Source organism: Anas platyrhynchos, chromosome 2 (genome assembly GCF_047663525.1).
Source record: "Anas platyrhynchos isolate ZD024472 breed Pekin duck chromosome 2, IASCAAS_PekinDuck_T2T, whole genome shotgun sequence".
Classification (NCBI taxonomy): Eukaryota; Metazoa; Chordata; class Aves; order Anseriformes; family Anatidae; genus Anas; species Anas platyrhynchos.
The window spans coordinates 151,750,509-151,775,816 of record NC_092588.1 but is presented as its reverse complement, the minus strand read 5'-3'; the positions used below and the strand labels follow the sequence as shown (position 1 = coordinate 151,775,816).

Genomic DNA, 25,308 nt, shown 5'->3' with positions numbered 1-25,308 from the left:
GGGTCCCCTGCATGCTCAATGGGTCATCACCAACCCTGGAGGTGTTGAAGGTCAGGCTGGATGGGCCCTTGGCCAACCTGATCTAGTGGGTGGTATCCTTGACTATGGCAGAGGGGTTTTATTTAGATGATCTTTAAGGTCCCTCCCAACCTGAGCCATTTTATGATTCTATGATGATTCTACAATTGCTCATCAGGGTCTGGTGGCAGTCCCCAGGTGTCTTCCCTCTTCAAAAAGCCAGGTTCAGCCCTCCCAGCCTAGGGGGTCTGATGCAGCCAGTCATCGGGCTGCCCCTGCAGAAATTGAGGGCACTTGGTCCTTATACCTGTGTCACTTGTGGGACTTCATCTGTTGTGGTGGTATAACTTCTGATTAAATACAACACCCATAAATGGATGGATGTTATAAAAATCCTTCTATGTAACAGCATCAGTATTTTGCACAACCCTGCTATTGAATGGAGTATGTTGTAAGTTCAAGTTTATTTTTTTCTTTCTTTTCTTTTCTTTTTTTTTTTTTGTTTAAAGCTGATATAAAAGTAAATGAAAAATAACAACCATTGCAGTGAAAAGTGTGCTTCATAAAACAAATGTTTAAAAAGCCACTTGCTCCAGCTGTGGCTTTTATGTACGAGGATCTCTCAGGCAATTGTATGTGCTTACATAAGATGTCTTTCACAACATTTACATTTAAACCAGTCATCATCTCATATGCAGATCATTTATTCATCCTATAAATCACTGTTGTAGCTAAAAATGAAGATGGGGCTCTCCCTTTACAAAGCAGTAGGCTTCTAAATAGCCTAATATGTTTGCAGCTGTTTTGGAGATGTGGATTCTCTGTTTGAGGGTAATCTGGGGGGGTTGTTTTACTTTCTCTTTGCTTTCTTTATTTTCTCATCCCTGGTGGCCTCTTTTACATTTTCTCACTTGGATATTTGAGCTATGAAAAAGGTATTACTCTATTCTATACAGCTTTATATATATATATATATAAAGCAAATAAATATATATATTAATAAGGAACAAAGAAATAAATCCTTTCACTCCCAAATTAACCATCAAAGAGCGCCCATGCTGAAGCAATGAGGAAAGGACTCAGTTGCTCCCTAGAAATAACCAGAGAGGGGAAAAAATGTCAGGGAAAATTGGTCCCTATGATCATGGGGAGCAGAAAGACTATGCCAGACTGCAAGGAGGCAAACTTTGAAAAACTAATTTGCAGACAATTCACAGCTGGCACTGGATCTAGGGCCTCAGAAGTCTCTCTCGCACAGATAAACATGTGAGGAAGAGGCATCTGTTGCGTTTCAGCTGCCAAGGTCACACCAGCAGGAACAGACAGAGGGGAAGGGAAAAGCCAGCGGTACGGTCTGTATTCCTTGCAGCAACAACACAATGCCAAACGACTATGGCACTGCTAATCATGTGTCTTTGGAGCTGTAATGAGGTATTAAAATACATGTGCTGGCTCAAAAAATAATCCTATTGTGGATCAAAAGTAATATTTTGGAGAAGTTTAGTCCACTTAAGTAGGGAAGTTCGACTATCTGTACACGTTTGATTTTTAGGGTAAGCAAATCAGAGAGGATACATAAACCCAGGCTAGGTTGGGCTTGATGATCTTAGAGGTCTTTTCTAACCAAAAAGTTTCTATGGTTCTATTATTCTATAACCCAAAAGTGAGTAGGGTTGAGGTATCTATCATGTTCCCCAGAGTCATGCTCCAATTTAAGCAGGAAAGCGTTAGGCAAAATAGCTCCAAGTTGCACACAAGTAAGCAGACTTCTTCACAGCTTGCATCCCAGCGTTGTCTCATTTGTTTACCTTGAACTGTGGGATCCTGCAACTAGGAGCAGTAGTAAGAAACAGAAAACAGCTGAAAAGTGTTTCAAGTAAATCTACTATAATCACTTTAAACCTCATTCCCATGCTCAAGTTAAAAATAAATGCACCTTAGCAAATCTTCTTGTGATGCACAAATAATAATAACACCATAAGACTGGGACATCGACCGAGGAGTTTTTCTTGCCTTGTCTGTTGTCTTTGTGTCTCCACTGCTTGTAGAGGAATATTGTCTCAAATAGTAAGAGTTTTCAAGCTTGTAGAAACATTTTTGTGTACCCCTTTAAGGAACTGATATTCACTGAAGTACATAATTAATAGCATTGACTAAATAAACTGTTTTTGATCTGTTAAATGAAAATACCACACTAAATTATGTTCTTAATGATCTTGGTCATGGGTAATAGAAATATGATGTATTTTTATCTGTAACTACATTCATAATTATTATTGCCTCTAGCATGTTCAGAGAACATTTGAAATCCTGAAAATCATCCAAGTGGATCCCCATATCACAGAGATCCTCAATGGAGACTCTAAAAGTTCACCTGGGCACAGAGGTGACAGCTCCTGTGAGGATGGAGCCTCATGACTAACACTTGGCAGACCCAACATGCTGTAGACCCTAGGGGAGAGGTGGCATTAGCAGGGCTGGTACAAGATAAAGCTAATTAATACATATACTTTTAAGCCAAAACTTTTTTTTTCCCTTCTATAAAAATATCTTTTGGAATATGGTCCTTGACAAGAGATAGGTTTTGCTGAAAGATAGGGACTGCTTTGGAACCAAATGAAATATTTGTATAGTCTTCTACTAGAAACAAGGTTGAGAAGCAGCTCTGGGAATGGTGTGTATACAACAGAGATGCTCTGCCTTTGAAGAAATAGCTGATCTACCATCTCAGTGTTTCCAGTTCCCAATCCCAGCTGGGGCCATTGCTGTGCAACAATGTGATATTACTGTTGTCATATTTCTGGAGAGGGGCAGGGCACAAACTGTTTTGAAAACTACAAAATTAAATTTTCCCTCTTCAAAGCTTATTCAGACAAGCACATAGCAGAGACCTCCAGAGCAAACAGACAGTATACCTTGCTGCTTCGGTTGCCTATAAAAGCATAAACTCCTGCACAGGGAGTTTCTAACCATGAAACTCTCATGGTTTTACTGTGATCTGTGATAGGATCTGTAGTGGTGGAGCTACTTGGGGCTCTGACCACAGAGACCAGAATGAAGAGGGGCTATGTGGATTTATTGTGGATGAGACATTGGCATTGGGGCTGCAAAGAGTGAATTGGTCACCAGCACAGCTTGGCACATCTGGAGTACCATAATGATGCTATGGACAGCCTGTTTTGTACAACCCCTTCCCTCTAATTCCCCACTATTTGAAATCCTCTAGGAAAGCTGAAATGATGGGGGAATAAGGCAGCTAGAAATGTATTAAATCAGACTTGGAGATTAATTGGATTTCCATTTCCATGTTCTTAGAAGAGCAGGGGTCAGGTGGACCTTCCTCTCCAGATAGTTACTGCAGGAGCTGCCAGGAGCTTGTGTCCCCTTCCTGCTGTCACACCCTGGGAAAGCAGCACAGATACCTACTGAGCACCTCTCACCTTGTGCTCTGTGGATCTGTTTTTGACAAATCTGACAGATTCAGCAGTCACCTTTTAAATGCTAAAATCCATGGCTAAAACACTTTCACAAACTCCTCTTATAGTAGGTGTCTGTGCTGGCAGTCTGTCTCTCTTACAGAGTTGCCTTACTAACATCTCCTTCCTCCATAACACTGTATCCTAAAAGCTGTAGTTTTAGCACTTTTCCTTTGTAACCTACTTATAAGTAGGTTTTTATATTGCCACGGATTGCCAGAGTATGCATGTTCCTGGGCCACGTGTCCTCCCAGAAATTAAAGTAAACCAGGCAAACCAATGGGACCTGGTATGTTATGGTGTGAAGCTCAGAGAGACTGTCTGTACAAAACCAGACTGTGTGCTGTGTTCTGCTGCAGGTAGCACATTGCAGCACCTCAGGCACTGATGGTTTATTTCCACAAAGAATTTCAAATATGTGGCTCTCCACAGGACATAATTTTCATCTGGGGGGAAGGGATGGGGGAGATGAACATTAACAGGCTGTACCAAAGTTTAGCTAATCTAGTAGGAGTAATTTCTATTCATTTTGTCCACTGTTTTCAAATTCCTTGATGTGGTGGTGAAGGGGGAATAAATAACCCAGTGTGGTGTAGCCAGAAGCCCGGGTTTCAAAAGAGCAGAAGGACTCTGCATCCACTAACTGTACCTGCTGCAGCTGCAGGCTTACTCCTGTCCTTGCCTAGTCCCTTCTACAGATGTGTGCAGCTGGGGAGCTCCCTGTAAGCACAGCCTGCTGTTGGATCTGGTCTCTGTAACATGCAGGGGATGGCAGAGCTCTGCACTGACTCCTGTGAGCTTTCATAAAGGGACTGTTCCACCTCCATGGGCAGCAAAGACCTGCACCTACATGGGGTGCAGGGTCAAAGATAGCCTCAGTAAGCTGATCTGCCCTAAATCTGGGGGAGCAATAACAAACTGCTGTTTCTTCATGGTAATATGTGTGGTCATACACAATTGTTATTGTGTTTTAGCTAAAAATACTGCATAGGTATACTTGTCTTACAGAACCATTGCAGCATTATTTCCCATTTGCACCATAGAAAGCTTGCAGCAGTCTTTGAGCATGGGGGAGTGTGGTGGTGGAGGTGAAGATGCTCTCCAAGAACTCCTGGGAGCATTTTGAGACTGATCCCAGAGCACAATTCTGTTCCTGCCAGTCTCAGGGGAACAAGGCATTTCCCTTCCAGCAGGAAAGGTTCTCCGACACGCGTGACTAACTTGGTACAGGGTAATTGCAAGTTGTCTGCCTTACTGCAGCACTGTGAGATTTTGTTAAAACAAGCACTCTGGGTGAAGATGAGTTGAGAAGCTGGGGGCAGGTCCTGTCACCTGTCACTGGATCCTCTTCAGGTGGGATGGAAATGACTGTCCTGCTGCCGTGCTGAAGGAGCCAATTGATGTTGAGTGGGGATGTCATTTGGGTGACTGTAGCTGGCACCTTGGTTAACTGAGAACTGCCTGTGCTCACAGTGATGCTCCTGAGCTGTCCCAGTGGTGGCACCCTGTGGGAAATGCAGATTCAATGAGGCTGCTCAGGGTTGGCAGGGCATGAGAAGGGCTTCCTGCAGCACTCTAAATGGTGTCTGTGTAAATCGTGTCCGCGTGGCTGCTGGGGTAGGCAAATCCTAATTCTTGTCCTGTGATAGGGACGGATTAATCTGGCGTATGTGATGATGAAGCCAAGCAGTAAAGTTGGTTGGTACCCTAGCACAATACAGAGGTCAGGATGGATGTCCTTGGTCCTGATAATGTGTGAGCAGATTATTCTGTGCCTGTAATGACTGAGTAGCAGTGTTCACTGCTTCCTCTTCTAGCATTGCCCCAGGAGGCGTTTGGCAACCTCTGGTCCCTTCTGATCAAAGAAGGTTGGTGGCAGAAAGCTGGAGGACATAGCTGTCCTCTTCCTCCACATCCAGCAGCAACTTGTGGCCATCTGGGGGTGTGAAACCCCCTGCACAGGCAGTGGACACAGAGAAGTACCACCAGACAGAGACCAGGGAATTTCAGTAACACTGGGATAAGGGTACCAAAACATTAGGATGTGCTGGGGGAACACTTGGAGTCATAACACACCTACATAATGAGGCTAAGACGTATGATTTTGCATAGCTAACTGCTGGACTAATTAGCGCAATTAACTTTCTATGTGTCTAACAATAAGCTTGTTGGAAAGAAACCTACAATGTTAGGAAGAGTGGACATTTCCAAAGCTAAAGAAAACTGCGTGTCTCAAATCGCTAACTGCAAAGGAATACACATTGGAAGGGCATGCAAGGGTCAATAGAGAGGAACAAATATATTTATTTCCAATAAAAGTGCCGTTAAGTTCAGTGACTGACAGGACTGAGGGGTCAGGGGCACTGTGGATGGTCTATGCAGTGAGAGGATTCATTTTGCAGAAATTTCCAGGACACACTGTAAGGAAGTGTAAAACCAAAACAGTTTTGTTTAGTTTGAATTCCTCCTGGGAAGAAAAATAGCAAAAGTGTGGAATAAAGCAAGACTTCATTACTACATACAACAGGTGGGGAAATAGACCAAGCCGATTGGAAAATTCAAACCGATCCACTTGTACAAGCCCTTGAAAGTAATTCTGTTCTGATGGCTGGGGAAAAATGTCTGAGTGAGAATAACCTCACTATAAACATCTAGAAAATATTGTGACTTAAACTATTGGGACTAAAGAGATGAAATTGCAGTGTAAGCTGGGACTGTGTCATAGAATAACCCAGCGAGAGGTTGACACAGGCTATTAGATTTAAATGTAAATTATTGCTTCTTGTTAGAGAGGTGCTATTCACTTCTTTAATGAGCTGTTCTTAGCTTCTGGAGGCTGGGACCAGGCAAGGTTGTCCAGTTTCCTACCAGCACAATTACACATTGCAGATTTTTTATGTTGTAGTTTCCATGAGCTGATGTGCTCTGTAATGGTGGAAATGCAGAAATACCTTCTGGTGCTGAGGGGCTAACCTCCAGAAAAGCTTGACTTGCTGTTGGTGTGACCCTGAGCTGAGAATTAAATTCATCCCAGAGGGAAGGAGTGATTGCCTCCAGCAGAGCCATGTTCCTGGTGAACGCCACCTCGTATCCTAAACCCATGATGTAAAACCGAGGGACAAATGGGGCACAATCACTTGCTTGCCAGGTAAATGCCCTGATATTCCCTTTCCTTAGCAAGTGATCTGCTGGCTCAGCAGAGATCACAGCATCGTGACAGAGGATATTTAGCTTCACACAATGCTACAGCACGGAGCCAGGCTCTGGGCTGGATGCAGCCCAGCACAGTGGGTGTGCTGGGCAGGAGGTGAGGAGGTGGAAAACAGAAATATATCAATTTTTGTAACCACCTAAAGTGAAGGTGTGCAATCCCAAATTGTGCTAGTCCTGAGCCCATTTAGAGCAGCCTTTGTGTTATATCCAAGGGCATGGGATCCCCTGGGGGCTAGCAGTACTTGGTTTATGCCTCAGACTGAGCACACCCCACTTCTCTGTACCCCATACTGACAGCCACGTGGGCAAGTGGGCTAGGAAGGCTTATTTGTAGGAGAGATCTCTGCTGTGGCATGGAGTCTGCAGGGAGAGGGGTCGGGCAGTGTGGAGCAGGGCAGGCAGGGCAGCTCCTGTGTCACCCTGCATGAGATCGGCAGGGGCAGGAGGAAACAATATAGGGGACTTACAAAGTGCACCCATCACAATAGGGATTTGGAGAGGGCCAGGGGAGTTCCTTTTACCCTAATACGCATGCCAGCCTCCCCGGGATGCATTTGAACTCGCAGCACCCCACTGGTGGGAACCTGCACCCACAGTGCATCCTCTAAGCCTGCCTCGTGGCACTGCTTTCCTTCTGCTAGAAACATTAAATCCTCAGTGATGGGAGGTGAGGGGAGTGCATCCTCCTCCACCACCATCACCATGACCATGACCATGACCATGACCATGACCATCACCATCACCATCATCACTACTATCACCACCATCACCACCACCCACTCCCCCTCCACCACCCACTCCCCCTCCACCACCCTGGGAGCCCTGGGACTCCCAGCGTGGCCACAGTGGGGTTCCAGCAGCCTAGGGCTGAGCAGAGGGCGAGCGGGCGGCACAGGGCGAGGGGGCGGCCGGGGCATGCGCAGCGCGGGGGCTGCCGCCGCGGAGGTGGGGAGCGAGGACCACGGCGCTGCCTCCCAGCTCCCGGCTGCCAGTTGCTGGTTGCCAAGCAGTTATCATTGTTTCTGTGACGATTGCAGAGGCTGTTGCTAATTGAAGAAGCCCCCACAGCATCCTTTTCTCTCTCTGCTCCTGCTTCTGCTTTTATTTTAGAGGCTCAAGGGGGAAGCCAGCTAGACTAGTGATTTTTTTTTTTCCTTTTTGACGTGGCGTTTTTATTTATTTCTTTTCGTGGGGGTGGGAAATTTCTCAGCTGGTGATTAAGTGATGGACTAGTTACTCATCCCTTTAGTCTTTGTGTGTGTGTGCGTGCGTGTATGTCTGAACACACACAGACAAGCTTACACACACACAGAGTAAAATCCTGTTTGCCACTGCAGTGGGCACAAATAGGTGAGCATGACTACAGCCAAGGAACAAAATGCATCAGGGAAACAAGCCCAACAACAAGAACAGGTAATGCTTATTTTCCTCAATTTAAAGCAGACATAGATTTGCATTGTATAGCTGTGTTTCTTGTATGATTTATGATTTCTTGTATGTGTGTGTGTCTTTTTGGTGTGCATTCCTAAAATTGCCAACTGAGTCACCAGTCAGTGGCAGGAGGAAAGTACGGTGTAGCTGGGCTCAAGGTCTGCTCTCTCGGTGTGCCTGGAAGCTGGGGGGGGGGGGGGGGGAGAGGCTGAAACTGTGCTATTTTTAACAGACTGCACCTCTCCCTCCAGGCTCAGGGGTTTGCTCTGTAACTTGTTCCCTATATGCATGTGTGGGGCAGCTTGCTGGGACAGAGGCCCCCTTTTGCTGCAGGTGGGCAGCAAGGCTCAGTGACGGCCACCCTACAGATGGACATAAAATTGCAAAAGTGGGTTTTGTCCTCTTACTTTGTCTGTCACTTTTAGGGTTGTTTTTTTTTTTTTTATTTTTTATTTTTTGGCTGATATTTCCTTGGAGGGATACCTCAGGCTACAGCTTGTGCTCAGCTGCACAGGTGCCATCAGTGTCGTGGGGAGCAAAAGCTGCCATAAGGAGGGAGTTGGGGGAAATCGCAGTGCTTACACCTTATCTGAACTTGATTGATTTTTCTGTCTCTTGGTAGGCTCTTTATGTGTTTCTGTAGAGGTAGAAAGTTAAAGACTTCATTTTCTGCCATGCCTCTTGGTTTTTAAGAAAACATTCCTATTTGACTGCACTTACCTGGACAGGATGAGGTAGAAACTTTCCCTTTAAAAAAAAAAAAAATCAGCGGGTGGCTGAAAAAAAAAAAAAGAAAGAAAGAAAAGAAAAAAAGAGAGGGGGAGGAGGTGGGGGACATCCTCAGCTGTAAATGACAGGCACTACTAAAGGTGGTGACACAGGGGACAGCCTGGTGGCGATCCCCCAGCACAGGCGCAGCGGCTGCAGCCCGCCCGGCCCCGGGCGCATCCCGGCCGCTCCAGTTCCTCCCCTTCATCCCTCCTTAAACGCCGCAAGTTCTCTGCTTTAATCCTCCGTCAGGACAGCACGGGAGGATAATTTAAACAGAGCTCTCAGGGCACAAATTAATCCTTAAAATAGTTCTCCTCGGTTTGATAGGTTCTCGGCTGAGAACCTTGCACGTTTTTTTTTTTTTGTGTATTTGTTTTGTGAGTTGGTGCTTTTTTAACGAGATAAGGAAGGGAGAAGCATGGGGAGATGCTGGGCACCCTCACACCACAAATAGCACCATAAATTCTGCATTTCCAGGGTGACATTTTACTAGTGGCCAAAACGGGCTGAAGAGACCAGTTAAAACAAAATAAAATAACTTTGATGCTGAGGGTAAAGAAACTGTGCCTCCATCTAATCTTACCTCTGTCATGCTTCCCTGTTTCTCTCCATTGCTTTTGGAATACATATTTTTGTCACTGCTTGCTGCAGCCTAGCATCACCGGGCTGTGTTTGTGGGAGGAAGGGGTGCACACTGGCCTTCTCTAAACACAGAGGGCTGCAGGGCTGCCCCTTGCCTTCTTAGAGCTGTGTGAAAGTGTCGGGTGGGTAACTTGAGTACAAGTCGGTTGCCCTTTATAAAGGAGTGCTGCTTTTATTTCAAGTGGTTTCACCTGTCAAATACCATTTAGCTACTGACTTGCCATGTCTTTGCTACTTCTCTCTTTCCCAGTGAAGTACAAAATGTTCAGAATAGGTCTTTAGTATTATGCAGAAACTTGTCTGAATATGTTCTATAACTGATTGAGTTGCAATTATATCCATATGGTACACTTAAATATTCTAAAGGTACACACTCTTTGAGCTCTGCCCCAGTGTAAGCATGAAATAAAAATATCAGGAATATATAAATATCAATGATATTGATGAATATTAATGTTTGAGTCTGCAAGCAACTTTGCTCACTCCCATAATTTTTTTTTGTTGTTTCCATAATACAATATTAGTCAAATGGCATTAGTGGGGATTTGAAGCTAGCCTGTGTCCTTTGATTACTGTGCACTTTTATCTTTTAACACCAGACACAGATCTAAACCTTCATTTTATTTAAAATAGTTCAAACAGAAAAAAAATTCCATACAAATTCTATTTCCAGCTGAAAATTGGCTTGTGTATTTCAAGAATTGCTGAGGTTCTTTTCTTGCATAAAAATAATCAAGAAACTGAAAATTGTAGCTGGGATAAAATTGAAAGTAAAGTGCTAGTCTGTGGAGGACTGAATCTTCTTCTAAAGCAGCTGCTGCTGTCGTAAAGAGGTTGTGATTCCCTTTTCTGTATTCATCGCTGTGACATCCCTGGGATCCAGAGGCAGGCAAGTGACACAGTTGGCTGTGTCCTACCCTGCTAACCCAAACAGAAACTGGGCACGAAAAGACATTGCAGGAACAGGGTGGGGAAAGCCTGCAGAAGCTTTGTGGGCATAAGTTAAAAATCTAATTTAGACCCACGTGTTTATATAGAAATTAAGGCAAGTTCTGCCTTGAGAGTTGCAAAAATTGTAATAGTTAGCAAATGATTAAGATACGGAGTTAAACAATGCGCTATCTAACCTGCTTGAAGCCATGGAATAAACATCCCTTTCTTCCCTTTGTTAATTAAAAATGTTTCTATAGTTTCCTCCTGATAAGCAACATCGCTCACCTGCAAACTGGTTAAACTATTCAGAATTTTAATCATTTATCTCCTTGCTGATCTATTTAATGGGGCTGAACTTTAAGTCTTTTGGGCATCATGAACAGAAAACATCCTGTAAGTGGTATGTAACAATTTCTCCTACAGTCAAGTTGAGATTGCTTGATGAAGATGTAAGTCAGAAGTAGTTGCCTCTGTATGCTTTGAAGGTTCTGCCACCAATATATATATATATCTATATTTGTTGTTTAAATGGTTGTAGGTAGATACAGTGTACATGTATTGTGCAATTATTACAGTCGTGTTTCTGCTATATCTAGTGCTCAGAAGTTCATAGAAAGCCCTGCAGACACTAATAGACTTCGGATCTGGCAGAAGAGAACTAGTGAATCTAGGTCTCTTTCTTGGAGATTGTTAGCTGGATATGAATATTCTATTAAAACCACTTTTCCATTAAAAAGAAAAAGAAGAAAAAGAGAGAGAGAAAGGAAAAGAGAAAGAAGAAAATAGCAACAGCAGGTCAATTAAAGGGTAAATGTGCTGTGTTAGTTTATGCCTGCTGAAGCTGTTTGTATTTTAACATGAGTCTGAAAATTTGTTAGGGTTTAATATATTTCATATCTGAGTTTAGCCTAATTCTTGTTACTTTTAATGGCCTTTGGGAATACAAGTATCTCTACAGTCATACATAAAAATAAGGAGGTTGGTGGCTTGTTATTGTTGTTCTTTTTATGAAAGAGGCAAAATGAGGTAAAAGGCATAATGCTACTATGAGACTTTAAGTATTTTGAAAAATGAGTCAGTGTACCAAAGATAACAGGATCACAGATTATCAAAGAACAACTTTTATAAAATGTATTCAAAAGCGTGATTGGTTAATTTCATACTTGAACACTCAGGATAAATGATTGTTCTTATTTTTTTCCTGCATAAAGAAGAACTGTCATAGACCTGCAGGGATTGAGATCCTGCTCCAAAATGCGCACATGTCCTAGAAGAGGTAGTTAATGATTGCTTACATGCAGCTCCATGTACAAGGCCAAAAATTAAGCGGGGAAGCAAAATAACTCGAGGGCTGCCTCTTATTGAAGTAAACTCTATGAAGTAGTGGCATTAGATCAATAAAACAGTTCTGCTTATTAACTGCCATTAAGATAATCAATTTTGAATTTTACAGAACAGATGAAATTCCAAATGATAGGGGTCTTCAAATGGAGAGAGAGCACATTTACCTTGGAAAACCTAGGCTAGGCTCAGGAATAAAAGGATGAAAGATGAATATTTCATGTTCCTAATGTTCCCCTGCCACTCTGTACTTCACAGAAATAGCCTGCAGTGTGTTGCAAAGTGAGTACAGTTGGAGTATCTAATATACTATGCTAAAATGTGACTCTGTTTGAGTAAATTTGTCTAAAGAGGTGGAGGGAAGTATGTTATGCAGACTTCCTCCCTACACGTTTATAATTCAGGTCACTCTGGAATTCCTGTAGCAAGGGGAGTCAATCCCTGTGTGTTTTGTTGTCTTCCTTCAAGGTCATAAATAACCTTATTAAGATCTGAGTCCAGTGCTGACACTTAATTCTCAGAGTAGATTTAACTAAAAAATATGGCTGACCTTACATTAGGAAGTTGTGTGGACCCTTGAGGGTGAGAGGGGTGGTATTGGTGTCCCAAATTATTATACACATATTATACACATTTTAAAGAGGCAGGTTATTTCAAGCTAGTTCTAGACTGGTGTGAATGTACATTAATGGCTGAACAGCATCTGCTCATTTAGTTTCAACCACAGGGAAGCCAGTTTGTATGCTCTGAGGTCACTCAAAAATGTGAGTTAAAGCTTGGTAATTGGGTACAATTGTGAGATTTGTTTCAGTAATGCTCCTCTGATCTGAACAAAAATATTAGATGCACTCCACGTCTTCAGCAGGGCTGGGGGGGATGTAGTTAAATAAATGTAAATTCATGTGAGCTATGTTCCTGGGTCTGAAGATAATCTTAACTGTACATTTTTTTTTTTTTTTTATCTGAGATGTGAATTAAAATCTTTCCAGATCTGCTCTGTTCGCTTGAGGTCTGTCCAGCAAAGAGTTGTACCTGGGTGCCAATTATCTTGGTTAATTCAAGCTTCGTCTGAAAGACCACAACAATCCTGATTCTCTGTGACCCTAAAGTCTCTTTCCATCACATGAGTAGAACAAATCCAAAGAGTGCAGGATCCCTCCATGTTGTAAACAGGATGTAGAGTAGAGCAGGTTAAGGCATATATTATAAGTTGTGAATTTTATCTGTTGAAATAGGGAATGGACTTTGCCCTTCTATTTGTCAATAGCATTCCAAGTGTATGCTAGAACAAGAAGAGCCACTAGTGAATCCTCTGTGCTTGGGGGGTTGAGATAAAACATTGTAATTTTGTGTTTGGAAGCAGACAAAAGTTGACTGTATCACAAGAAGGCTCTGATTTACAGTGCCATTAGCTAACATAGTCAGACTCCCCACTGCAGCACCCCAGTGGCATAAAATCCATTGAGAGTAATTGAGGAGCACCGTGACATACCTCTGCACTACCCAGATTTGACAGTGGGCTGGAAAGAGCTTGGCCTGGGGCTGTTGAACAGGTGGGAGTGAGTCTCCCAGGAGATGAGCTAATTTAGCATATTATCTCAGTGAGTTGTGATAGCAAAGCTCCTACATTCTTGGCTGGAGTTGAAAATTGTCATATCCCAAAGGTGAGTCCCTGCTTGTGAGAATCCCTCATTCTCACTGATTCGCTGCAGCATTCTGCCTCTAATTATTACAACTGTATAGAAATCAAGGAGCAGTGTCTGCTTGTGGAAAGTGTCTGGCAAACAGAAGAAAGAAAAGAATTATGAACTTGTATAGAAAACAAAGTTGTTGGTTCTTGTATGTTTGTTTTAATGAAAGGGTTTAATATTAGGTGTTTAAGTGCCTAATTTATTTTAAAATATATATGTTTTTTGATATGAGACAATACCATTCTTTGTTGATAACAACCCTGTAAATTACACACCTTATTGTAGACCCAACACAGGCTTTCTCCAGGAAGTCACAGAGAACATTTGTGTTTCATTCTGTTAATGGTATCTGATCTATTTCTCAAGAGATTAAATTTCCTTAATTGTGCTCCTGAGAACACTGTATTCAAGAACATGAAATTGCATCAAACTGGCAGTCTTTTCAAGCTGTTAATTTGCTGTGAGGAATGCAGGCAGCTGAGCAATGAGGAGGGGGAGACAGAGATGGAAAGGAACATGTTTGGCATAACACTGACATCTCAAAGGGAGAAGGCTGTTTTCTGGTGTTCAGTATGGAAATGCAAGTGCTTCTGGAAGGCCTCAGATGTGCCAACACTGTAGATCTAAGTGCACAACTTCTAAGGGGTGGTGTAATTGCATAGGATGACATTAGAGATTGTGTAAACTTTAAACTCTGCCTATAGCTTGACAGGTCAAGTGGAGATTACTCATGGTATGTGTTCTACCTCTGGTCCTTGGGACAGTATTGGTTGAGTGCTACTCTCTTCATGCCTGACATAGATACCTTATACTTCAGTCTTTCTCATTAAATCTTTCTTTTGTTGATAGGTCAGAATAATTTGTCAGTAACTTGTCCCTGAAGTTAACCAGTTATCTAGGTCTTGGGATACTTGGTTTGAACTCAGTAAGAAAATATATATATATATTTTTATTTTATTTTATTTTATTTTATTTTATTTATTTTATTACCTCTTAACAAAGAACATTTGATTCTTCACTCCAGTTGTGGTCCATTAGCAGTGCTATGCATTGCTACAGTCATTTCATGAACAATGTTTTTAGCTGCTTTCAGTTCTTATGCCTGTAATGATGCTTCTTTGTGATCTTTATAAAGCATTACATTGCCATGAATCGTGATCACTTTGGACGATGTGAGAAAAGGTATTACTTTTAAATGATGTAGAGTACAATATTATTTATTATTTATGTATTTTGTGTTTTGCATTAAAGTTTTTTTTTTTTCCTCCTTTCTTTCTTCCTGTCTTTTGTCCTTCCATCCTTCCTTCTCTAATTCTGAAGTGGGGTTTAAGTAGGTAAAATAGATTCAGAGAAGAGAGAGTGCTGGCAGCAGCAGAACAACAAAGCTGAGCTTACCCCTTCTCCAAAGGGCAGCTGTGATTGTGGAGTAACACTGACTGCAGAAGTGAGAGGATGGAGTGGAGTGGGTTGAGCAAGCTTTCAAAACAATTCCTGAACATAAATTTGAAGAGAGAATTATATTTGAAATCAGTGGAGGTGTTCAAGAATAGAAGGATGAGTTAATATCATTTTCTGATCAAAGAGCAAAGTCTGAGTGGGATTTCAGGGATGGTCCAGTGGTTTGAGTATGGGATTTAGTGCTTCCTGTGTCACAGACTTCCCTTGTGGCTTTAAGCAACTATGTTAGACATAGTTCCCTGGCTGCAGTCAGCAGCTTATTGTAAGTATCACCTTATGTTGATAAAAACAAAACCAACAAGAACAACGGGATCTCCTGAGGATAAGTACATGAAATATTATGAGCTTCTGAGATACTGTAGGAACTCAGGCTGTATGAGTAAGTACTCAAGATATTAGAGGGATGTACTCCTTGACATTTAGAGAATGTATGGCAAGAGTCATAGGAGAAAGTCTGAAAGTTAAAACTCATTCTGAAGCATTAGATGTGAATAAGAACTTCACCAGAAAATGATCAAGATAACGTTAAATTCTGGGAGGATTTTGGATAGTTATAAGCTGACTTGCAAATGAGAGAGAGAAAAATAAATATATAAATAAATCAAATTTGGGGACTGGATCAGATTCTAAGATTTTGGGAACCTGAAGCAATTTTAAACTTTGAGGTAAGGTACAGATACATCTTTCAGCTCTCTCTTGCATAATGCAGAAAGACCTTTTCCGAGAAGGAGTAATTCAATTTTTATTTTTTTATTATATTTTTTTTTCAGTAGGAATACTGTGGTGTAATTAGAAGCCCACACAGATTAAATGGGAAAGTAGATAAAGGGATGATGAGCCAAGGATATGTGCAGTCAAGGGTAAAAACAAAACCTTTCAGAAGTGGAAGCCAGATGGGCAAGAGAAGCAGGCTGAAGTTCAGGGTCCAGGAGACTGATGGAGAAGAGTTTCCTGAAAGTCAGGATGAGGTTATGAGCCAAGGCTGAAGACCACAAGCCAAGTGTGAAGATCAGAGCCTGCTGCTTGCAGACAAAAATCCATTTACAAAAGCTGTGGATGTTGTGGAGGGAGCTATTAAGCATGATGGAAATGAAAATGGCTACCTCCCACCTCCTTGCCCAAACTATGCAGGGCAGGAAAATCCTCCATAGATCAAGCAAAATGAGAGAAGAGATGAGTGAGCTAAAGAATAACTGCTGTCTGGAGGAGTTATGGGAGCTACAGCAGAAGCACAACAGGATTTGGTGTTTAAAGAGGCTTATGGAGGAAGAGGAAGCTTCCTGTAGGCAGTTGGTCTGTAAGGAATTAGTGAGCACATGGCAGCACCCTTTTGTATCCCACATGGAGATGATGGCAGAAGCAGGGAGGTAAATTAGCTGTGATCATGTTGCATAGGGTTAGGGTGATGGCCCTGCTGTACGGAGCAGCAATGACACACACCATTCCCAGGAACACAGTCATTGAAGGGTCTCAGCAGGCTTTGCAACCTTCCCAAGGGCTCACAGTGAAGAAAAGCAGCTGTTGTCCATGTGGGTGATGTGATGGCACCAACAGAGGAAGGGGTTTCAAGGTGAGAACTAGCCACAGGCTTTGTATGATAAAGAGAGTTCAGAGCATTGCCTCTTCTCTTGCCTTTACTGGGCAATCTTGATGTATCCTTGAGCAGTGCTTTGTCTCAGTTTCTCCATCCTGTAACACACTGCTAACTGCTTATTTACTTGCTTTGAGGGAATCAGGGAAGACAGTTATATTTAACCACCTCTCAGACTCCCTCTGTCTCCTCATAAATACCCTGCCTTCAAAATAAATACTTAATAATGCATTAACTGAAGTCTCTGCCTTATATTCTGTCACATGGGAGGGCATGGTGGGAAAAAAAGCAGCAACTGGCTTTGCCAGTTGAGATGATCCCTGGAAGAACAGGAGGGGGAAAAAAAAGTTAAGCTTCTCGTCTTGCACAGAGAAACGGTTCTGCTTTTCTCCTTCTCCCTCATATAACTCATCCCTGGGTTATCTGATTACCTGTGCCCTTACTGTTGCTGGAGTAAAACCTTCTTTTGAGAGAGAATGTGTGCTAGATGCATGGTGTATGATGGTAACTGGCTAGCAATGTATGGCTACTAATATTATGAGATATGATTTTGTGATCAAAACTGCAGGTGGCAACAACAGATGGACTGTTTCTCACAGTGGGATTTTTCTTACCCTGCTGGACAACATCTGGTCACAGATGAACAACAGGGACTCTTTTGGGATCTTCTCTTGTTAAATAGCCCTGTAGTGCCAGCATCATGACCAGTAGCCTTTGTGAGAGAGGCTGGAGATAGGACAGGGAAATCTCTACGGTTCTTGTGGAAAGAGGGGTGACCTGGGGAGGGATTTCCCCATCTCCATGACCACCTTGAAAAAGTCAAGTTGTAAATGAACATGTGCAGGAGGACAGGCTAATTTTATTAAATTGACATGTGCTGGGATGGAGAGAGTTAGTCAACAGGGTTTCAGCAGTGAGTCACTGAGAGAGCACAAGCATCTAGACATCATCCTAGACATCACGTGTTGCTGCCTGAAACTTCACATGTCCTTTGCAGCTCTTCAGTGGTCATAGGAAGAGCCAACCTCGTTGTGTGGGAAAGCCTCGTGCCCTTGTTGCATCTGTTCTCATGGATGGGAGTACAAGGGAGTACACAAGTCCTGGCTGGGTAGGGAATCAAACCCTGAGTGTGTCTCTTGGTGCAGGAGGATGAGACAGGAAGAAGTACTTAAGATTTAAATTGAGCTTACACATGAAAAGTTTATGAAAAAAAAAAAAAATAGAAAGGAGAAGGGGGAGAGTTTCTGTGAAACTATAAAAACAGGCAAGTCTCAAGGCTGCACTGTTGTTGGGTTATTGTTGGTTGTTTTTAACCCTTCAATTACATCCTTTGTCAGTCTGAAAATAAATAGCTATTGTTTTTATTATTTATAAAAACTAACCAAGATACAAATAAGTGGGAATTTTATATAAGGGCTCATAATGCCAAAGTAGTTTATATTACTGCTTAACTGCTGCTGAGCTTGAAATTGGAAAGATAATAAGCCTTCAACTGAAGCAATTAGTCTGCAGTTTTTGACTCCATTACCTTTGCTTATGTTTGTAGCCAAATAGTTACATGCAGATATTTAAAGCTTAGTTGTATTATAGTATTGTCAGAACTGAATTCACAACTTAGACATTAATTTATTGTTAATTTAGCTTGTCAGAAATATAATAATAAATATGTAATTGATTGGGAGTAAACATATACAGTGATATATTATGTAGAATGTATTTCAGGTCTTTAATTTACCTTAATTATATGATGTGACCAACCTCTTAACTTTTTTTGTGTGTGTGTGCGTGCAGGGTTTTAAGGGATATGATATTTAATCTTCATATGGCTGTAGTATTTAATGAATGTTACATTAAGTTGTAACCAGCCTTGAGTACACTGACAACCTCACACTTTTATCTTTCCATTTTCATGGACAGGAGCAAACAAGTTATTTTTAAATGCTTGTGCAACATTTTGTGACTCTTAGTAGAGAGGAACACAAGGATTTACAGGGAAAACATGTGACAACACAACCCATATTAAAATGAGAGAGGAAAGAGACACAAAGTCATTGTTTACTAGTTGTACAAAACCATCTACTGCAAAGTAGATGATATAGCTTGAGGGAGGTAATTACCAAAAACTTCAGGCTCTTTATGTTTTTGAGGCACCGTGGTAATAGATAAAGGAATTGCTCAAGGTAGGAGGAATTTTTTAATTTTTTCCTAAAGTTATGTTGCTGTAGATGTCACTGTGCTGAGTGTATCAAGTAATGACTGTTCCATGTGACGTGGGAAATTTGGTCACAAACTTGCATCTAAATTGCGTTTCTACTACTTAAGCAATCTGGACACTTCACAGTTTAATAGAATCTAACAATACTAGTAGTCTTCTTTTTTATATTTTTAATGCCCCAGTATGTCTGCTGTAAAAGTTAATTTACAAACATTGCTGAGAATGCTGATCCATTGAATCTAATGAGTATTTGAGACTAATCTTGGTGAACTTAATCAGTGGAGGCTTCAGTTGCATTAAATTGAATTCTTTGTGGTCTTTTCCTTGTAAGGTGTAATACATATTTTTATATGAATTATATTGATGCTTGACATTGCTGTTGCAAGTCATGATATAATTAGAAGTTTTATTCTCACACTGCAAGCTAAACCAGACAGGTAAAACAAAGAACAGTTTGTGAATGTAAGGGACAGGAAAATCCAAGGAGAAATTGATTGAAATAGCCCTGGAAATTATTTAGCTCATAAGGCTTGTCCATTTGTAAAATTTATATTGATCAGTGAACCTTTTGACTTTCCTTGCTGAAGGCTTTTCATTTTTTTCTTGTTTATTTGAATAGATATCTCTTGGTAGGACTAGCCAACTTCAGTTACTATTCATGTACTTGAGGAATGTTACCTTCCTACTCACAGAATCACAGAATCACAGAATTTCTAGGTTGGAAGAGACCTCAAGATCATCGAGTCCAACCTCTGACCTAACACTAACAGTCCCCACTAAACCATATCCCTAAGCTCTACATCTAAACGTCTTTTGAAGACTTCCAGGGATGGTGACTCCACCACCTCCCTGGGCAGCCCGTTCCAGTGCCTAACAACTCATAACATAACATATTATGTTATAACATATTAACATACTCATAACATATGTAAGGTTTATAGTAAGTAAATAGATGATGTCATCTTTTCTCTTTGTTCTCTCTCTCACTTTTTTTTCTCTCTCTTTTTTTTTTTGTTTGTTTGTTTGTTTTTCTTTGGGGGGCCTGTTGATATTTTTACCCCTTGTATATACTGGGCTTGTTAGTTTCCTTCTGTTCTCAGCTCCTAGCTGTGGTGAAACAATGAGCCTGAGTGTGCCCTTCTTACTCAGTCTGTGTTTCTCCCTTCACCTGACATACTTGGCAAGAGAAGGAGGCTGACCAGAAGAGGAATAACATATATTAAGCAGATGGTCTCCAGTCCAAGTACAACTCTGTTGTCTTGGCCCTGGCATTTCATGCAGAGAAGGCTGTGTGAAGGGATGTCAAAAGCATTAAGACTGGGCATATCCCTAAGTACTTTGCCCAGTTGCCTGTAGAAAACAGACTTTAAACCTGCAAAACCAAAAAAGTTGTAACTGGCAGTTTTATTCCAGCTACCATATTCTATTTTCATCTGTATTTTATGATAGAAAGAGCTGAATATTTTAAGTGGCTCTTCTTTGTACTAGTCTGTCAGAAATGGTAGAAATGTTAATCTGAGAAGTCAAACTTCTCTTAGGTCATCTGCTTTGTGAAGTCTGATGGAGCTCTGGCATGAAATGGACTTCAGACTTAGGACCACTACAAAAATTAGGCCAAGTTTACTTTCTGGAACAAGTTTGCAGGCCTGGTCTCCTCATCAGTTTTTTGTTGTTGTTGTTGTTGTTTGTTTTTTTTTTGTTTTTTTTTTTTTTTTTTTTCCAGAAGATTTATTGGGTAAACCATTAGCTAACATCCTCTAGTATCTGGGAAAACATTGTTCACACAGGTCTTCTCCTGATCATCTGATGATCATCTGATCATCTCCCAGTAGGGAGATGACTATGGGCACATGGGGACCATGGGCACATGGGGACCAAAACTCTGTGTCCACTGCCTCTACAATGTCTGGTATTCTTCCAATAAATTCCTATAGGTTCCTAGAAATGCCTGGAGGGTCCTATAAATTTCACAACTTCTTTGTTCACTTATAATGCTCTTAGCATCTGTGTGGGTCAGTAGATAACTTGTCATCCTGTACTTCATGCCAGAAAAAAAAATAAAAAAAATATATATATATATATATATATATATATATTTAAAATATTTATTTATTTATTTATTTGGCTTTTAAGTAGCCTGAGGTGAATTACAGAAAGTCTACAGGGATCAATGAGCACAAGGCCACTGTCACAAGCGGCTGAGCCAAGACTTTAAGTCTTCAGTGTTCACTTTGCTGTAAATTAGAGATGCTTGAAATTATGTTTGTTTGTTTGTTTGTTTGTTTTTTCTCTCCATAGTATGCAGTTCATCCATACAGGGCTGTTTCCACTAAATCTCCTAACCCAAAATATTTTGGGAGACCTTTCAAGTCTCCACATTGAACACATTTGGATCACAATCCTAATTTCATTTAAGAATATAAATATATCTACACTAAAGTGGACGATCAGAAAGTTTTACATTGAGTTTTGAGAGGATGGGGCATTACCAAACCCAAGAAAATGTGTTCTGCAGCCTAAAAGAAGTTAGAAGTTTATGGTTTTGTTCCTGTGGGTTTTAAATACCTAATAACTCAAACTTTAAAAGAAACTGAAAACATAGATGTGCCAGAGGTTTGGGGAAACAGTTAATGAGAGATCACAATGAAGCAACATGAGTCTGTTCTTTCTCTGTTTTTTCCATGTGTAGGGGACAATGATACACATTCTTCAAACTATGTTCCATATCATGTTTCTCCTGTTTTATCCAAGTTCTTATATTTTTAGTTGGCAAACCTATGGGTTGCCAGAAACACGAGCTCTAATATCCACTGAATGTCTTTTTTGTCTGTTTGTTGTTGATTATTTTTTTTGCATTTTTTTTCTTGGCCCATTTCTTGACCAAATGCTTTATGTCAGCCAAGGAGAAACTGTTTTTGTGAGGAAAAAAAGAATTAATTTGTTTCAAGCCATTCACCAAATACTCTTTGTTCTTTTACATGTGGTTTGCTGCTCATCAGGTGTAATGCATATCTTGTATTTATTTTCATTGTTGAAACTGCTGATAAAACAAGAGATGACAATTCCTCTAAGGAGATGGAATTTAGGTGACATTCAGATGTTTATACTTCATTACTTTTCATTGACTTGACAGTTTCCATAAACTTTTTTCCATCATATAAACCTTCAATTACCAAATGAAGATTAGTCCATGGCCCCAAGCCAACAGACTGTTGAACGACATTTTTATATTCTTTATCAGCATGGATAATATGACTAACTCAAGAATAGATCAAAGTCAGTTCAGAGTTTCTTCAGGATGGATTGTGCTGGTAGTGCATATAAGTGAAGACCTAAGTTTGTCTGAAAAAGGTGTAGCATTCACATGCACATTTGCTCCAATTGTCTTTGCAAATATTAACCATTGTTACATTCCATTGTCTTTCATATCCTGGGAGGGAGGAGAGAATATACAAAAATGCATGTTAAGCCATACTATTAGCTTAAGCAAACAAACCAATAAAATCATTTATGTTTGTTTTGAAAACTCGAATGACCAAGAGAAGGCTATGAGCTTTCTTTAAACAAGAAAATTCACTTGTGACTCTTGCTTGCAGGAATTATGGCTTTTAGGAAAGAAAGATTTTTGCAGAAGTAGCTGCTGCTGTGGCTAGCTCTCCAAACTCCCTCCTTTCCACCTGGAAGGGGGCTTGTAGAGGCATCAGGTGACCAAAAACATTTGCTTCCCACTGCTTAGATTCAGTGTGTGCCCTCAGTGTCTCTGTTGCAGTGCTCACTGACACCACAGAAGGGGCACATAGCTGAGGATGGCACTGAAGACTCCTGTCCATTTTTAGCAGCAGATTTTGGTGCCTGCAAGCCATTTACTCCTACTGTTCCATTTTTATTTTATTTGTTGTTGTTGTTCAGTTCAATAATACTTCAAACTTCGGCCACATGCTCAACTTGAAAAAAGCTGAGGTAGTTCCTAATTTTATTATTTTATTTTTTTTTAAGAACATTTGTGACAAATATCCTCCTGTATTTTATCTTGGTAATACTACTGAAATATACAATCCTGTTTGTTGTGAAGTGAAGGCACTCTGTATGGATGAAACACAGTTATAACCACTGAGCAAGCTGCAGAGTCTTATTTAGATAGCTGGGATCTGGCAGGAGATGACCAGTTAACACAAAAAGCCAGAAAAAAAATCAAATAGCTGTAGGAGATGTTGAAAGTAACAGATGAGAAGAGGTTGCTTGCAGAATTTTGATTCTACACAATAAATTATTGCTGGCAAATTGAACTGCTGCCTACTTTTCAGTGATATTACAGAGCTGGAAATAATGCATATTTTGGCCAGACAGTCATCTAATGTCTTTTATTGACAGGCAAATAAAACCTGAATGAGGAAAAAGACTAATTAATCATTACTTCATGTAACCTTTACCAGCATGATACAGTCTTGACATTTGAATCTTAGCGTGCAGTATTCATTTAAATTAGGCCTGTTTCTTGCAGTAAGATCCAGAGGAGAAAAAAAAAAAAAAAAAAAAAAGACATGGAAATACTTTGGGAGGTTTCAGGGGAGCGTAATAGAGTTAGGTGTTCGAGTCCAACCAAAAATGACAGTTTCAAATGTTTTAGCTTTCTGTTTACCACATAGTTGTAAATAATGCCCAGGGGGGAAATTGTTGAGTTGTGATAAATTGTTGAGCATCCAAAAGCTATTGCTGGTCTCACTGGGGACTGCTGCAAGCTCAGTGCTCTTGAAAATCCAGCCAATTATGTAGGTGCTTATGCATGAGCTTTGAAGGCTCACTTTTCTTGTGTATTAAAAAACATGTTTTTAAAAAGCTTTCCACTGTTACTAGCCATTTATTTTTCCCTCTGTTTTCTTCTGAAAACAACTAAAAAGGTAACACACTTGAAACAAACACATTTGAAGTGCCGTGTAGTCAAATGATAGCATTTAATTTTAGGAAACCAAGGGAGGTTTGCTGGTTAGTATTAAGAATGTAAAGGTAACAGTTTCTCAGACTTTAGGGCACTAGACAATCCTGTTGTGTTTTGTCCTTTTCTTTGTACCTAGCAAAGACATAAAAGTAAAACTGCATTGTCTTTTCAGAGAATATATATTTTATTCTTTTTTTTTTTGTTGTTGTTATTAATTGAAATATGACAGGCAATGAAAGGCCTCAGGACATAAGATGCTCTAAAATAACTATTTATTATTGACAATCATTATATTATATTATTATATTGCCAGTAACTATTATCAATAAAGAAATATAATTATAGGCTTACAATGTTTAAATATAGCCTCCTTAAAGAAAGGTGTATGTTGCTGAATTAGCTCTTTCAACATATAAGGAGTTGCATAACGACACTTTATGCTTTCTTTGTGCTTTATATCTTCAAACTACTTTTAAAAATATTTTTCCTGACACCTCAGTGATGTAGGTAATCTGTATTACCCACACTTGGCGGAAAAGGAAATTTTATATGCTCATGAAGTAACTTGCCAAGGGCTAAATGCCTCTTGTGTTTTAGCCTCCAATCCCATGCAGTACAATGTTGTTCTGTGCGGTGGGGAATATTGGTTTGTGTCAGTGCTGGCTCCAGGTAGTTTGTTGCAAGATGCAGATATGTACTCCATTGTGTAAGCATTTTGGAAATGTTAACAACGATTTCTTCTTCTATTCCTCCCTTCCTCAGGTTTCTGCTCTTTTAAATAAAATCAGACACTCGGGTTTTTCAATTTTTGTGGGCACCTCTTGAGATTTGACAACCATTTCAAGTAAGCTCTCCTACATTCTAACACTTCATCAATAACACTTGTGCACACAATGGTTATAAAAGTTCATGCATACATACAACACCAACATGAAAATCATCAAACAAATCCATGTGTATGTCAGCACCCATTGAACTCAGGGCCTGAGAGCAAGAAATCACTGCCTTAAGGCCAAGATTTTTCCTGAAAGGTTCTGGACAGAATCTCTCTTATTTGAGACGCAGCATTTTCCAATTTCCACTGGATTTCTACTGGCCTAAGTAATAATTGAATTCAGAAAGGAAAAGCAGAGTTGTACAGCACTCTTGAACAATGGCTTATCTCTAGAGTAACGAATGTAGTGCTTCCACTGCAGATGGTTTTAACTTTGAAGTGTTTTGTTATTTGTTCCTGAAAGAAGTAATTCATGATATGTGCTTATTTGTGTCAAAATAAATAAATAAATAAATAAATAAATAAATAAAAATAAATAAAAAGCAAGTGCCATGGGTGAATGCTTTGCAGTGACAGGAGAAAATGGGCCCTGGTACTGCCTATTGGATGTACTAACATAACCTTTTCTGGTATCTGAGTGCCTGATGATTCCTAACAAATTTATTGTCACTGGTAGGGATGCTGTTGTAGATTATGAAGCCTGAACAGAACATTTTGGTTATATGCTTAGCCTTAACTATGTCAGGCTGCATGCTTACCTTTAAGTTTTGCTCCTCCTTCTCACAGAGGACAGAGGCACCAATATTTTATCCATTTT

The 25,308-nt window shown here is 40.5% G+C and overlaps 1 protein-coding gene across 4 annotated transcripts in view; it reads left to right on the top strand.

Moving 5' to 3' along the window:
* DPP6 (dipeptidyl peptidase like 6) overlaps nt 1-25,308 on the top strand; it is a 548,682-nt gene that overhangs the window by 289,501 nt on the left and 233,873 nt on the right. Inside the window, exon 1 of one of the 4 annotated variants that reach the window (XM_013105524.5) lies at nt 7,650-8,120. The exons of the other annotated variants lie outside the window; for them this stretch is intronic. Within the exon in view, the coding sequence (XP_012960978.1) occupies nt 8,064-8,120 (57 nt within the window). The 5' untranslated portion in view covers nt 7,650-8,063. Of the gene's footprint in view, nt 1-7,649; nt 8,121-25,308 lie in introns of those variants that run through there. 4 annotated transcript variants of the gene reach the window in all.